At 42.8% G+C, this 16,836-nt stretch overlaps 1 protein-coding gene across 1 annotated transcript in view; it reads right to left on the reverse strand.

The window, feature by feature from the left end:
* The window catches only part of LOC146856898 (SUN domain-containing protein 2-like), a 57,344-nt gene extending 41,037 nt beyond the window's left edge, over positions 1-16,307 (reverse strand). Inside the window, exon 1 of the mRNA XM_085646776.1 lies at positions 16,014-16,307. Within this exon, the coding sequence (XP_085502902.1) occupies positions 16,014-16,303 (290 nt within the window). The 5' untranslated portion in view covers positions 16,304-16,307. The remainder of the gene's footprint in view (positions 1-16,013) is intronic.
* Between the last annotated feature and the right edge of the window lie 529 nt (positions 16,308-16,836).

Raw genomic sequence — 16,836 nt, forward strand, 5'->3', positions numbered from 1 at the left:
TGTGCTGAGTAAGCAGATGAGATTTTGAGTAGGTGTGAATCAGCTTTGTAGCATTTTTGGGATTTAGATGTACAGGACTCAGCATGGTATAGCTTCTCCAAAAGCTTTCAAAATTCAGTAATTTTCTCAGGTTCCCTCTGAAGAGTAAGGCTTTACACTGTAAGCAATCCCAGCTAGTTTTTTCTCACAGTAGGCATGCAATTTGGGGCCCAATATTATTATGCATTTTGTATGAGATGGCATTTAAGGTGGAGCAGGGCAAGTTCCTCTTTCTAAGTCATCATGGCTCTACTTTTACTCTCACTGTGGTCAGCTGTTGTTGTCAGAGACAGTGCATTCATATTGACATGCTAAGGTGCTAATTTGGACATCTGATTCTAGGACTTCTTAGAATGAGCACCTTTTTAAATTATAGAAAGCTGGAGCAGGGATCACACCGGTACCCTACTCAGAAGGAAGGAGAAGACCTTGATTCACCCAGCCAAGTGAAACACTCTCCGTGATGTCATCAAAAGTAAAAACAAATGGTCATCCACTGCCTATATACAGAGCTTTCCTTTTTTCAACTGTGTACACAGTCCAATGTCAATGAAAATGAAGAGATTACTTGTTTTACGTTAGACCCTCACCCACTCTATTGGTGGCATGCTTTATCATCAGGTCTCATCCTGGTCCCTAAAAGTCAGGATGGGCTCAACACATTCCAGGGAGTACTTTGAATATTTCCGTGACCGGGGTACCTAAGTGTAGTGCTCCATGTCTCGTTCTGCTTTGTCGCGTGTCTCTTAGGTCATATCTGTTCACGAGGACAGAGCAGAACGAGAACATGTTTATTTTTAAAATGTGAAGGCTCGTCTACATTGTCACGAGTCTATTGCGGTTAAGAATTGTGTGTTATGTTTCAAATGTACTGTACGTTATGAGCCAGAGGATTTGGTTGTTGGCTCCGGACAGGACGCAATTAACATGTCTGGTTGAATATTTCAATAAATCCATCTTCGTACATTTCCACGTCTAAGTCTATTCACTACACTTACATTTTGGCGACTTGGGAATCAACCGGAGCGGATCCGCGCAGACTTTTTCGTTTTCGTCATCGTTTTGGATTATCGATGATAAAGTAATTGCATCCTGGATTCCTTCAGCGGTGTCATGCAGGAGCTTCAATTCCATTGGTTCCGTTTCAATTGACCCGCCTCTTCAAGAATTCATTCCATAGCGTTTAATGCTTTAATTGGCCGTTTCCCCTACTCTCCGCCTTCACGCTTTGTTCTTGTTCTTCCTGATGATTTGTTAAGATCGCATTTCGTCTGCCACGGAAGTAAAGGTAAAGCGTTTCCGGACTTTTTACAAATTTGAATGATCCGGTAATTGGGCATTCCTCTGACGTTCCTCCTGCACGTCCTGTTCACCGTTGTCACGCAGCTCCTCAGCGGTGATTTCTGCATCATCGATCTCCACGGAGGCAGCGGTATGAGGGATAGTTCATTACACGCTTGGGGGAAAGAGCTATTAAAGGAAGCTTACGCACTTACGAAACAAACTTCAGTTGGCACTCAAATCAAATCAAATCAAATACAGCTTTATTCGATTAAAATCAATAATCATAAAAGCATGGATATCACAATTCAAGTTAAAAACACAAACAAATATGACTACATTAACAACTGGTTCCTTGATTTGAAGATAAATTTTAAAAAAGCATTGACTGAAGCTACAGCAAAGACAGTATCTAACATTTGCAGAGCAATAAGTGCAGGACGACAGTGCCTGAGGCCAAACAATTTCAAGACTGGCAAAATCCATCTTTTCCTAGGAATAGAATAGAATTTACACAGAAGTACAACATGCAATGTCGATTGAGTCGAGATATCGTCGCAAGGACAGTTGCATAATTGTTTGGACCAGTCATTCCGTTCCGGGAAACTTAATAGCCTGTGAATAATTCCCAGGCGAAATCGAACTAACAGAAACCTATCAAAGTCACCATCTACTAGTTTTATATATGGTTGAATTGATAAATGAGTAGAAATCAACTGGTGGCTCTGGACTGATGTTTTCTTCAGTTCAATGGCCAATCTGCGGTCATTTAGATAATCCAAACACATTTTTTCAGATCTTTTCTCGCTATCCCGGCCAAGGTTGTGGGGTTATCGTAAAACTCACAATGATCTAATTTGCCACAGAATGATTTGACGTATGTTAGCCATCTGATCTTTAAGACCCCTTCCAATTTTAAAAGGTCAAGGATTATAGAGCGGTTCAGGGCCAGATTGTCCGAGGTCCAAATCCTGTGCCACTCAAGTATTGGTTGTATTTTGATAATGTCCTCTAAGTAACCAATTCCTAGTTCTACGTGGCATGAGTAAGTTGAGGTGGACTCTGGAACCGCCAATAAAAACCTTAAAAATGTATTTTCCACCGTCTGTAAGGTAGTGACATCAACGACCCCCCAGACACCTGCTCCATAAGTAGCAACAGAGACGCATTTTGCATTATATATTTTTAGCAATTCATGGGGGGGCCTTTTGCCCAACTTTTTGCTAAAATTATATAGGGCAGTCACTGTTCTAACGAACAGGATCCTCCTAGCTTTCACAGCTTGATGCCAACTCAATTTATTATCAAATAAAATGCTCAAGTATGCAAATGATTTGGTGTACTCTATAGGTTTGTCGTATACAAACATGGTCTTGGGGGTTCTACTCTGACTAGTACCGCAAGACATAGCAAATGTTTTGGTAACATTAATAGTGAGTCCCAAATTGGTCATAAAATTCTCAAAAGCAGTGACGACACGTTGTAGGGCAAGGGGAGTACGGGCCATTAACACGGCGTCATCAGCATATAGTAAAGCCGGAATGGGTCTAGAATCTATTTGAGGAAGGTCAATACAATTAAGTGCTAAGTGTTTACCTAAACCATTAATATAAAGATTAAAAAGGAAGGGAGCGAGAACACAACCCTGTCTCACTCCCTTACCTATCCTAAAATCAGTAGTACATTGACCCTCGGTCCCGTACCTCACCCTTGCCTTGGCCCCTGCGTAGAGCTGTTTGAGAAAAGAAATTAGGGGAATATCCACACCTAAGTCTTCTAGGATTGCCCATAGCTTATCATGGACGACACAGTCGAATGCTGAAGATAAATGGACGAAGGCTAAGTATAAATTGCCCCTTTTTGCTGTCGTATACTTATTAATTAAAAGATTTAAATTAAGGCTCTGATCCACTGCCCCATACCCTTGCGAAATCCATATTGAGTGTCACTTAAAATCCCAGTGTCTTCAGCCCATTCTTGTAATCTGTTTAAAACCACTCGACCAGCAATTTTCATCGAAGAGTCTAACAGGGAAATTGGACGATAGCATGCCGGGCTAGCTCTGTCGCCTTTTTTAAAAATGGGTACTAAAATAGAGACTAACCAGGTAGGAGGAAGACTTAACACACTAGAAGCATTAAAAAGTAAGGTTAAAAGAGGTCCCCATAAATCAGGATTAGATTTAAAAAGGTCCGCAGGGATGCCATCCGGACCTGGGGCCTTGCCCCGTTGGCTAGCCAAAATAGCCTCATTTACCTCATGGGGCTCAAATACCAGATGAATTGCGGATTCTGCACCCGGCGGGGACTTCTCAAAATCCACTAAGCCTGGGGAGTTTTCAGTGTCAATAGGACAACTATAAAGCTGCATATAATGACTAATCCATTCTTTTTCAGGTATTGCAATCTCAATGGTGGCCCTATTCTGGTTAATTAGAAATGGAGCATTGACGGCCTTCCAGAAGGCCGCCGAGTCTTTCGATAAGGCCGCTTCCTGAAGAGTGGACCACAATATCTTTTTTACTTCCAATTTCCTATTTTTCAAGGCAATTTTATATTCCCTCCTAGCATTAGAAACATCGATTGGGTTTTTGGGATTGGCATGTAGCACTTGCTTCAGCTTTGAATATGCTTTAGTGCATATGTGGTCAAACCACCCAGACTTTGTAGCCTTACTTTTATTAGATTCAACACAGAGAGCCTTTTTAATAGATTTTCCTATTATTAAGAAATTCTCCAAAATGGCTCTATAATCACCTGGATCTTGTAGACAGTTTACAATGTTACTATAACAATCTCTGACTAATGTACCCAGAAATTCTTCAGGATTAACTCGTTCCCAACTTAGTACGTATCCATTCTGTCTGATGAGTTTGATGTTATCAATATTGTTGAGATCTCTGCCCCCTTGCCAGATGGATGGGACTTCATCATCATACATATACTTTGTGGGAAATAGTCACTTAAGGCTAGGTCATGTGTATAAAAATTCGTGACTCTAGAAGAGTGCCTGTTCTGTGACAATATAAAATCTATTGTGGAAGAGGCACCACGACCATTAAATGTAGGAGAGAACGCAGTTGGAGGGGTAGTTAACATGTTACAAAAGCCCAAATCCAGTGTTGATAAAGCATCATTAAGTAACTCTCCTTGGATTGTGTGTGCAAAATGTGGCAGACAATCTTCGTCGTTATAATCGTGAGTTAAGCCACATAGCCCTTTACCTGTATGCTCACATAATGGGCAATTAAAGTCTCCCCCCCACAAAAGGACTGCATCCTTGTCCTGGGAATCCTGAATCCACTCCAGCTTTTCTAAAAGGGTTTTTAGAGTGCTTACAAATAGTGGCTGAGGAACATTATTATAAAAGTTTACTACTATCAATTTCAAATGACGATCACAAGTAAGGCCGATAATTTGGTAATAGGGGCCGTCAAAGAAGTTACATTTATCAAAGTTCAATAAATTGGAAATATAAACACAAAGGCCACCCTTTGCTCTACCGGCACTCTTCATAAGCAGCGCTTTTGAAGACATGTAAAGCTGTGCAACGCGCGCCTAATTGAATGTGCATTTGACTCTGCCAGAAATTTATTGCACAATATTCTTCAATGTATGATTAGTAGGAATTTATTTTCCTCATATGTTAACTCTGCATTAGTGACTTACTAGTTCTGTTCAAATTAGCAACAAATCAATTCATATAGAAGAAAGCTTCCTTTTCTATGCGCATAAGGAACAGTTTCAACAGTGTACCTCTGTTTTCTACACATCTAAATGGCAATTTCATAGCCAAGCAACCTCAAGTTTTGTTCCAATCACAAAGTCAGAGGATATTTTATTAACCTTTAAACCTCTTTGGGACGTCAGGAACGAGTTGTCCATTTGGATGGTACCTTAATGAGAGGTGATAAGGTTGTTCCTCCTTCAGCATTGAAAGAAAAGATTCTCACTTTGTGTCATGAGGGACATTTGGGTATTTCAAAAACAAAATACATAGTTAAAAGCAGGTTCTGGTGGCCTGGGTTAGATATCTCTGTAGAAAGGCTAGTAAGAGACTGCAATTTGTGTTCTACTGCTGACAAGACCCTTAAAATCCTCAGACACCCCATGAGTGATTTTTTATGCCCTAATGCACCTTGGGAGAGTGTTGCAGTAGATATCATGGGTCCTATTGGTAGTTCAGAAAAATATATCATTTCCATGATGGATATTTTTTCAAAATGGCCGGTTCTCAAGATTATCAAAAAACTAGATACAGAAACTGTTATCACATTTTTTGATGAGGTTTTCACATCAGAAGGTACTCCTACTAAAATTATCAGCGATAATGGTGTACAATTCACTTCAGAATCCATGACTCATTATTTATCTAAGTGTGGTATTGCACACAAAACCACTTCTTTATATAATCCGAGTGGGAATGGTTTAGTTGAGAGATACAACAGGGTTTTAAAAGGCGCCATTCAGTTAGCATGTCAAAATAATGTTCCGTGGCAAATTCAAATCTTTAAAACCTTATGGGCGTACAGAGTTGCCATTGTTGATTCGACCACGTTTTCCCCATTTGAGCTCATGAGGGGCAGGAAACCAAGGGCTAAATGGTACCCTGGGTGGATTAAAAATTCTGGTGAAGTTTGTTGGTCTTCTGTTGAGGTCAAAAATAACTTGTCCATCAAACATGACAAGTATCAAAAATTCTATGATGCTAAACATAGTACCAAAGATGTTAGACTCTCTGTTGGTCAATGGGTCAGAATCAAAAAACCTGGCTTTACGAAGAAAGGTGTCAGCAAATTCTTCCCTCCTCAGCGTATAGTTGCTTTAAGGAAAAATGCTGTTGTTTTAGATGATGGAAAGTGTTGGAACCTGAAGAGAGTCGCATTATGTAACGATTCTAAGCCTAACAGTATAATTACTGCTGAATCCAGTGTGATAAATGACTCAGTTGAAGTTCCACGTGAGCTTCGTGTTGATAAAAATGTAAGTAGTCAACATGCATTGTCTCAAGGTATGGATGTCAATGCTAGAGCTAAAAGAATCATCAAACGTCCTGTTTCTTTGAGGCACTATGTATGTGAATAATTTTTCTGTTTTGTGTAAAGGAGGAGATGTGTAGTGCTCCATGTCTTGTTCTGCTTTGTCGCGTGCCTCTTAGGTCATGTCTGTTCACAAGGACAGAGCAGAACGAGAACATGTTTATTTTTAAAATGTGCTGGCTCGTGTAGTTTGTCATGAGTCTACTGCGGTTAAGAATTGTGTGTTATGTTTCAAATGTACTGGACGTTATGAGCCAGAGGATTTGGTTGTTGGCTCCGGACAGGACGCAATTAACATGTCCGGTTGAGTATTTCAATAAATCCATCTTCGTACATTTCCACGTCTAAGTGTATTCACTACACTATGATTATATATATATAAGTTTACCAGTTATATCAGCATAGATGCCTCTATATGATACAAGCCAATTGCAGAATGGAGGGGACAGGGCAGGCCCACCGTGGACCTTTCAAATGGTATCAGAAAGAGGTGCATGAAAGTCAGTGACATCAGGATGGTTGGGATGAACTTTAACATCATAAATACAAACAAACCATAAGAACAGAAGTGTGCAAGATGCAAACTGCACATTTCAAGAAACAACTTAGAGGTGATGTATTATAAGCCTGGGAGATGAAAGAGAAAAATTATTTGAGCCGCATGAAGGGTTTGAGAGGTACTTCACACAATAACACTACATGGGGGGAAGGTCACATGTCCTTAAGCTAGACACCCTCCCAGCCTCTTTTCAGAAAGGCACTTGTATAAATGTTGGAACAGGAAACAAAATCAGTTGAACCCGGCCTGTATGGTAACGTAAAACAAAGGGTAGAGTCAAGAAGGGGGGAAAGTAAAAACGGGGGGCTTCTTTTAATTAGGTCCAGCATACATGCCCAATAAACTATATAAACAAAATTAGTATGCAGTTCCTGATAAAAAGATGATGATACCTACTTGTTGGGTGTGTGAGGGCCTTTTTCCAATAAGGAGATCCCTCTCCTGTGTTTGAATACATTTCATTTCACAGTTACAATCTGTCTCCCTCTTTTTAACAGGAACTGCATACTAATTTTGTTTATATAACATAAAACAAAGGTCAATGGTAGTTGGGAGCCACCATAGACCTAGTGCAGTTAAGTCAAGAGCACCTCAGGTTTCAGCAAGTTTTATGCATCAAAGGTGGCATGCCTGTGACACTTAGGCCCTGATTACAATGTCAAGCGGATGCCATTTCAGTCTGGAACCGCCCGACCTTAGGTCTGCGGTTCTGACTGCCTGATTTGGATGCGACCAATGTCTATTCTACAATGGAAGCTTGTATGGTGGGCAGAATAGGCCAGCAGTACAAGCTTCCATTGCAAAAAGGATGCTTTGAAACATCCATGCGGTACCTACCACACTGTGCAGGGATGCCCCCCTCAGGACACAAAGTGGAGAGCCAGGGAGAGGGGGCTCTGCTAAGAGCCTCCAAAGACACATCCAGACAGCCTTTCCATGTCGGAAAGGCCGACATGGAAAGACTGTCAGAAACTGCCATCACGATCCTGGTGGCAGAGCCGAGCCTGGCTCTGCCATCATTAGGGGCTTATGGTGTGTTCTGACGCACCAACGGGCTCCCTGTCAGAAGTACCATGGATAGTCTGCCTGATGCCTCCACCTGCTGCATCATAATGCAGCGGGCGGTCAGGTGGACCGCAGGGGCAGATGTTGGTGGGTCAGACACTGACGTGCCGTCGGTGTTGGAAACACTGACACGGGGTTGTAAACCTAGACCAGCATAGGAGAGGCAACAGATTGGAGTTGCACTTACAGGCAAAACCCCTGAGGCAAATTATCAATTCACCACCCTAGGGTGTTTAAATCTTAGCTTTGTCCTTCTGCCTAGTTTTGCAATGGATTTGTGCCCCTGTTTCATTCCACTGCCAGTCAGTCTTGCATGAGGCAACATAGCCGAAGGTTCAGCCCCCTGAGATGCCACTGGCCAGGCTGCCATATCCGGCAACTCCATATAAACGTCTTTGCAACATCCTATTTGTGAAGTGATATGCCTTTTTGGCCTTTTCGAAATGTAGACCAGACGAGAACAACCGTTTATATCTGATGTTGTCAGCTCTAAGTTTGTCTGTGATAGGACAGAAAGACTATTGTCTCTGGGGGTTCACTGCTGATATGCGGTGGTTGAGATGCTGGTTGTAATCATGAAAAGAAACGTTTTGTCTGCCACTGGCTGCCTCATTGAATCCTCTTTCAAAGTAAAGTGATTGAGTTTAGCCAAGATGTCCTTGGTCACTTATCAGAGGATGGCCTTTGGACCCACTGGATTCACCCTATTTAGCTATGGTGGGTCACTGTTCTCAGCTAGGAGAGAAGAGAACAATTCTGTGATTAATATCTCCAGGTGGTGAATGACTCCAGAGCTGATTCCTCTTCACCCTGCTGAAGGCCCTTGACATAGATGTTATCTCAGCGGAAGAGATTCTCCAATTCTTTGCATGTACCCAATATCAATGTCACCAATGATGACATTTTCAGAACATCCTGCACCAAGTTTCTGAATGATTTCTTTTGCATCTACTTGCTTCTACCCCTACACTCAGGCCTCTTGGGTCTAAGGCCCTAATCCCCAATGGCTCTATGCTGGAGCACAGTGTGTTGTATGTGTGAATCAGTTCCTCAAGTAGGGGCTAAAGGCCTTTGTAAAGTTTTAGTTTCAGATCTTTGAATGTTTTTGCAGAATTTCACTAGGATTTCTAGTAGGTCCACCTTCATGGGTGCCATGACAGCGGGCAAGAGGCCCCTTGGGGTTACTCTTGAGAAGATAGCTGTGAAGCAGAGGCAGAGAAGAAAGACCTCAGGTCCAACTGAAAGGGTATTTTTAGTGGCATTTATTCAGGCGAGGTCTCAATCAGGTCTGCAATCACCTCCTCAGGAGATAAAGCTGCCAAAACACAAACCAACAGCATCAAGTCTCAACGTCAGTCAGTAAATTTATTGAAGGGCCTTCGCACAAGCATCTGGTGATATGCAGCTATAATACAAAAATCAAGCATTTTGGACATCAAGGGATTGAGGATAGAGGGCCAGCAAGCTGGCTAACGAGGGTCTCCAAGGAGTGAGAACATGGATGACTGGCCTCAGCCCCATCTGCCCCAATCAATGCAGCACAGATGCAGAGCAAACAGCACAAAGCAAGAATGGTCGATGCCATCAAAGCTGCAGGGCCTGTCCTATCACAGTGCTGGTCGTGATACCTGCATACCTGCGCTCATCAGTATCAGCTGAGAAAGTCAAAATAGAGCATATCTGCCCAGTGATAATGTAGGGAGGGTAGTCATTGCGGGGGAAAAACAACCCAGCCATTAGACCTCGAGAGAGTATTCATCACATGGAGGCAATCCTGCGGGAGTCTCTGCTCTCCAACCGGTCCGGGTCTGTTCCAAACTGGAGGCAGCATCCACGTGACACTGCTAGGCTGGTAGTCCAACCTGCTCTAACACAGGGCCTCTTCCCAGCACAATTGGTCTGTGCTGCCAATCTCTCCAAAGGTGCCTTAGCGCTCAAGAGCATCCCCAATTAGGCTCCACCAAAGCTGTGATGTCTCCCCGGGGTGGTTCACCCAGTATGTTGGCTAAGACCACCCCTCCCATGAGATGTCCAGCATCAAAGATTGATCCAGCAGTCGTCTTCCTCAGTGACCTCCTGCAGCACGGCACACAGGGGGGCGGATCTGCATTTAGGGTGCCTTAAGAGAGTGATATTGGGTTTCTGGTGAGGAGCGAGTAGGAGATGCATCCGACCAGGTGCCCATCTTGACTCCATCATTAACATTTTCACCTTCACTAGCCAGGTAATGTATTACTGTGGTGTTCTGTTGTCATGGAACCACAGCAACTGGGTGCTACGTGCTTGGGGTTCTGGTTCCGAATGTGGGAGATGGCAAGATAAGGCTTTGCATTGATTTAAGAGACTTAAGTAAAATTATTGTAGTAGACAAATGCTGGCTACCTAAAATTAATGAGTTACTGAGTCTAACCAAGGGAGTCAAATGGTTTTCTACCATAGACTTGTCCTCAGCATACCACCAAATTGAATTGCACCCTGAGGGCAAACATCTCACTGGTTTTATTACACCCATGGGATGTTTTAGGTTCATTCGCATGCCGTTTGGGCTTGCATCCACTGCGGCGGTATTTCAAAGGTTAATGCATCGACCTTTTAAGGACATTCCACATGTAAATTACTTCCAGGATATCCTGATTATGAGCAAAAGCAAGAGGAACATGATGCCACCTTGCACTCAGTCTTGAGTAAGTTGAGAGACACTCCGCTCTTGAAAAAAGCGACACTCGACCCGACCTGCGCTGGTAACTACAGACCAATTTCTCTCTTACCATATCTGATTAAAATCATCGAACGTCTGGTCAGCAAAACCCTGTCTCAATTCCTGGAATCTAACTTCAGGTTAGATGATGTCCAGTTTGGCTTCCGTCCTGGCCATGGAACTGAGACTGCTCTGGTGACTGTGTTAGATGATCTTCGATTGCGGGCAGACAGGGGACAATCTGGCATTCTTATTTTGCTCGACCTGTCTGCCGCTTTTGACACGGTCAACCATGACATCTTGCTGACCAGGCTAGAAGAGGTCCGGGTGTTGGGGGCGGCAGTAGAATGGTTCCGCAGGCGGTTTCTCTCCTGCCGTTTCAATCTAAATTCTCCAATGTCCACCATGGCGTTCTTCAGGGATCGGCGATAAGCCCCATTCTCTTTAACATCTATATGAGACCCTTGATTGAAATCATAAAGGCACATGGTGTGAAACTGGTGAACTGCGCCGACGACAGTCAGCTCTTCTTCTCCCTAGAGGTAAATCAGTCAATTTCTGGCGACTTTTCACGACTGCATGCAAGATACTGCTCACTGGCGAAGAGCCAATTCGCTTCAATTCAACTCAGATAAGACTGAAGTCTTATACTGTGCTGTGGGGAAAGATCCTTCCCAATTTCCTCACAACTTTTGGCCTTCTTCAGCTGCCTCTACTCTGGTCCCAGCTAAAGTAGTACGTAATTTGGGAGTTATGCTTGATGCTAATCTAACCCTGGAAACACATGTAAATAAGGTGGTGGGGAACTGTTTTTCCCTGATCAGAGCCTTGAGGAAGATCCTCCCGCTGGTACCTAAGACGGTCAGAGCGCTGGTCGTTGGAAGTATAATTCTCAGCAGGTTGGATTATTGTAACACCCTACTATTGGAGGCCCCCAAGTTTTTGGTTGAACGTCTTCAAAGAGTCCAGACCTTGGCGGCCAAACTAGCACTGGCGAAACCACGTAGCTCATCAGGCTCTTTGACCCTTGCGGAGCTTCATTGGTTACCAATAAGGCAGAGGATTCAGTTTAAGTCTCTCTGCTTGGTTTTCAAGGCTCTGCATGGTTTTGGACCTAAACCCCTTCAGGAGACCTTTGTATGGGACACTCCATCAGTTGTCTCCGTTCCCCCACAGCATGTTTGGTGAGAGCTCTGAAAATTTGCAAAGCCAAATCAGGAGGCAGGGCGTTTAGTTCTGCCGTTGCCAAACTCTGGAACAACCTCCCTTTGGAAATCAGACAGTTTCAAGATCTTCTGCAGTTCAGGAAAGAGGTTAAAACATGGTTGTTCCCTAGAACCTGACAGTTTGGAGGGCTTCTTTTCTAAAACTCTTTCTGGCATCTTCCATTGACCGATGATTTACGTACTATAGCGGCAAGATACCCGTAGGGTGATAGCTGCACTTTACAAATACTGCATACATATACATACATACATACATACATACATACATACATACATACATACATACATACATACATACATACATACATACAGTGGCCTCACAGCTGAAATAGAAAAATGCAAATTCTGCAGGCATTCTGTTTCGCAACTTGGGCAAAAAGTGAGTGACAAGGATGTGTTTTCCAAAAGCAACACCATCAAGGCTATAGAAGAAGCTCAAGCCCCTTCCACTAAGGATGAAGAACGATCCTTTCTTGAACTGGCTGAGTTTTATTCAAAGTTTGTCAGAGGCTTTGCCGAAAAGACCTTTGGAATGAGACAACTGCTTAAAGTTTGCGAAGAGTTTGTCTGGAATGAGAGTTTGTAAAATGAGTTTTTGTGCATTAAAAAGGACATATGTAATGCTGTTCCTTTACAAGGCTTTGAAACCAATTCCCACACTTTTTTGACCACTGATGCTAGCGGCAAAGGCCTGGGTGCAGTCTTATCCCAAGTATTAGCAGACGGCAAGGAGTGCACCATTTCCTTCGCTTCAAGGTCTCCCACGGAGGCTTAATCTAAGTACTCGGTTATTGAGAAGGAGATGTTAGCGTGTGTTTGGGCCACTAGGAAATTCAGGCAGTACTTGTGGGGTACCAAGTTTACCATACGTACCGACCACAAGTCGTTAGTTAAGATACTTACCACTGAGGGTGCTGACAGAGCCGCACCACGTTTGGCTAGGATGTCACTTAATGTTTTAGATTATGCTTATGATGTTATTTACTCACCTGGCAAAAAGAACGTCCTTGCACACTTCTTGAGTAGATCTCCTATCAACAGTATGGATGTTGATTGTTGTGATGACATCTGGCATGATTGCAGTGTTGCCAATATCGATCCTGACTTGTCTGTGTCTGATTCAGGATTTATTATTCGTGGGAATAAAGTGGTTCCTCCCTCTAAATTGCCCTCTAGGATTCTTGAATTAAATCATGAAGGCCATCTTGGCATCATGAAATCCAAGCAAAGGGTCAAATCTGGTTACTGGTGGCCTGGCATTGACTCCGACATGGAAAAATGTGTACAAAATGGTGTCCATTGCTCTTCTGCCAATAAAACTCTGCAAACGTTTGGACCTCCTTTAGGTGATGTGGATCTCCCTTCCGGTCTGTAGTGTAGTTTGTCTATTGATATTCTGGGTCCCATTTTGGACAAAGAGGGCACTGCCAAGTGTACTGTGGTTTTGTGTGACCTATTCTCGAAGTGGCCTGAACTGGAGATTTTAGAGAGGGCTGACTTTGCAAGTATTGTAAGGTTTTTGGACCTTTCTAAGAGAAGGTATTTCTAAATCTCTCTTAAGTGATAATGGACCTCAGTTTACTGCCAAATTGTTTTGTTATTTTTTTTCAAGGAATGGGATCACTGAAAGGAAAACTATTTACCACCCGGCCTGCACTGGAGCTGTTAAGTGATTTAAGAGGGTCATTTTGGGAAGTGTCCAGAGGGCTGTTAATGTTGGTAAGGATTGGGGGTGGAGCTTAATAAAATGATCTGGGCTTACAGGATTTCTCCTTCTGTTACTGGATTCAGTCCCTTTAAAGTTTTGTGAGGTAGAGATCCTTTTACCAAGGACGATGTTGTTTGGATGTCTCAGAGGTATCAAACTAAATGTTATCCTGTTGTAGCCAAAAACAATTTGGAGAAGGCTCATAGACTCTATAAAACATATCACGACCATAAGAACAATGTATGAAATTGTGTTCTCAAAAGAGAGGATTCGGCGTGTGTCAAGCTGCCTGGCAAAGTATGCAAGGGAGACAGTCGTTTTTCTTCTCCTTTTAAAGTTTTGGAAGTGTTTAAGTGCTCTGCAAATATGAGTGATGGGAAGGTCTGGCCCTTAGCAAACTTGCTAAGTGCAATAGAATTTTGTCTTGGCACACTAACAATGTTGGGTCATCCAAATCTTGGTTGTTAGATGATTTGAATGATGTGTATTTGCCACTTGAATCTACCCTTGTTGCACCTTCAAATGGTTTACCTGAGAGTTCTCAGCTTCCAGGTTCCGAAGTTGAGGTCTCTCTTCATCCTGTTACTCAAGATAAGTCTGCTAGCCAGAAGGTTCCATCTCCTCTGGGTATTCTCGCAGAGATGAACACACCTTCTAATACTGGCAGTTGTGAGGTTACTAGGTTTGGAAGAATTGTAACCATGCCAACCAAACATAAAGATTTTCTTACCAAGCCTTAATCTGTACCTTACTTTTGTTATTATATCTACAGTTGTATCGTATTTGTATTTTTCCTGTCTTTTCCTCTCCTCTGTTTTCCTCCGTTCCTTTCCTTCTCCTTCCATCCGTTCCTTCCTTAGTTATTCTACTCCTCCTTCTTCTCCATAATGTTGTTTATGCTTTTTAATATTTAAGGGGGAGGTCGGTGGTGTTCTGTTGTCATGGGACCATGGCAACAGGGTGCTACATGCTTGGGGTCTGGTTCCGAATGTGGGAGTTGGTTAGTTGGAGATAGCGGTCCTCTGCGTAGGACCTGTTGCTGTGCTCTCCTTCCTTGTAACTTTAATAAAGAAGTAAAACTGCTTACCAGACTGCCAGTCCTACTTCATAATTGCAGCAAATCTTTTTTCCTTCAGGCCTAAACCTTTGTCCATCAACAGTGCATAGATAGGGATTGAAAGTTCTTAGCCATGGCTCTATTTAATGGTGGAGTTGCCTGGTTTCAGTAAAAACATATGTAAAGGGTTCACATTCCGTGTACTGGACCTAATGAAACCTTATGGCAAAAATGTGATGTACCAGTGGGCTTAACTAGTAATTCACAATTTAATTATACAGTTTGGGCTGATGTTAGCAGGCGGATAACTGTGGAATGGAGAGAAAACGTCTTGAATGTGAACTAAAGTTGCGCAGTATATGACGAGAGACTGCAAGAAATTCTAAAATGAAGAGTTGAAGAAGTCACAGCAGTATGGGAGAAAACCCCCACACTTGGTAGGGTCTCAACTATCTAACAAGCCCGTTAAATTCGACAATGACAAGGATGACATGAGAGAGTTCCACAAAGGATGAATCCATCATAAACCACATTGTTCACCACACATGTCTTAAGGAAATAGTTAAATTTATAGCCCATTCAAAAGGCATATTATTGAGGTATAACTTATAAACCTCATGTTCCAAGTGCAATCAAGAGTATGGGTGGGCATGCACTTTGTAAATGGTGTTTAACTGAACAAAACATACATTTCTGTATCCATGCAATACACAACAAAGGGGCATATCAACAACAACCGGCGATAATTATCTCTAAGCGCACTTTGCGCTAGGATAATTATCGCCGGCTAGCGTGAATTTTTAACGCTGAGATAGCGTGCTATTAGCAACGCTTATCTCAATAGCGATAAAAATCCTCACACTAACAGGCTAACGTGAGATTATCGCTGGAAACCCAGCGATAATCTCACGTTACCTTGTTTATAGGGACAGGCAAACTTAGCCATGATATCCTCCTTCCATAGGATATCATGGCTAAGTCAGAAAAATAACAGACGTAAAAAAGCAGCGTTAACCGCGGTTAGCGCTGCTTTTTTTGTCTCTAACAGGGTTAGCGACATTCTTGATAATAGGAGAAATGTCGCTTAGCGACATTTCTCCTATTATTGTACTCTGGAACGCCCCCTTTTCATCTCATTAGAGATGCAAGGGGAAGCGTAGAGTAAAAGGGTGCTAACATGCAAATTTGCATGTTAGCACCCTGTTGTTGCTAGGGTGCTAGTTTTATCTCTGCTTTTTTGGCTTTTAAAGCCAAAAAAGCAGAGATAAAGCCCTTGTTGATATGCCCCTATGTTCTTCCTTCTCACGACTGTGCTGTCAATCAAAAACAGAATCAGGCTTACCTAAAACATGCTGCAATCATTTTAACCATCCAGTAACCGAAGACACCAACGAGGTATTTGGTAGTAAACAGGAACAAGAATGCATAAGAAATTACCCCGCGTGGCAACTGAGGCTGTGGTGCATCAATCTGGGTATTGGAAGCATGTAATATCCTGGTTAAAACGGTGTCAGAGTCGGAGTAACTCCTTGTTATATTACTTCTGCTCTGGGGGAAGCTCATTGCACTGCTACTTTTCATTTTTCCACCTGCGCTCAAAATGAGTGTCTTTTCAATAACCCTGGTCAACATAAATTCCTAGAAACAGACAGTGCCTCTGGCCAGCTGGTCTTGTTTAGCCTTTAGCCCCGGCCCCTTCCCTGCCCAACTCTAATGATGGCGAAAGATCCAACAGGCTGTTTCCTAGCACTCTCCTCTTGCAAGGGGAAGCAGCCAATGAGGATACACGAGGAAGGAATTTCTCTGTGACATCACAGTGGCAAAGGAGGACTCGCTGCTTAGCAGGATCATCGACTGAATGGACATTTAAGTAAATGCACATGTTTCTGTAAAGCCTTTAAGAGGTTGGGTTTACTTGTAATGGCGCTTAAATTTAAGGATGGGAAACTTAGGATCAAAGGATGAAATCACTTCCCCAGGATAATGCACTTTTAGTGAGATTGGATGGCCTGAAGGGTTAGAACTCAGAGCTCATCTCGTCTCATCAACCTTTAGGCCTTGCTTCCTCGATGCAGATATGCTAAGGTAAGTAAGGAACACGTGGGACTTGTTGCCCCTGCTTAGTGTTCAAAGACCAGCTTTTTGATGAGTTCCGAAGACAACCT

This window comes from Triturus cristatus, chromosome 3_2, assembly GCF_964204655.1.
Source record: "Triturus cristatus chromosome 3_2, aTriCri1.1, whole genome shotgun sequence".
Lineage (NCBI taxonomy): Eukaryota > Metazoa > Chordata > Amphibia > Caudata > Salamandridae > Triturus > Triturus cristatus.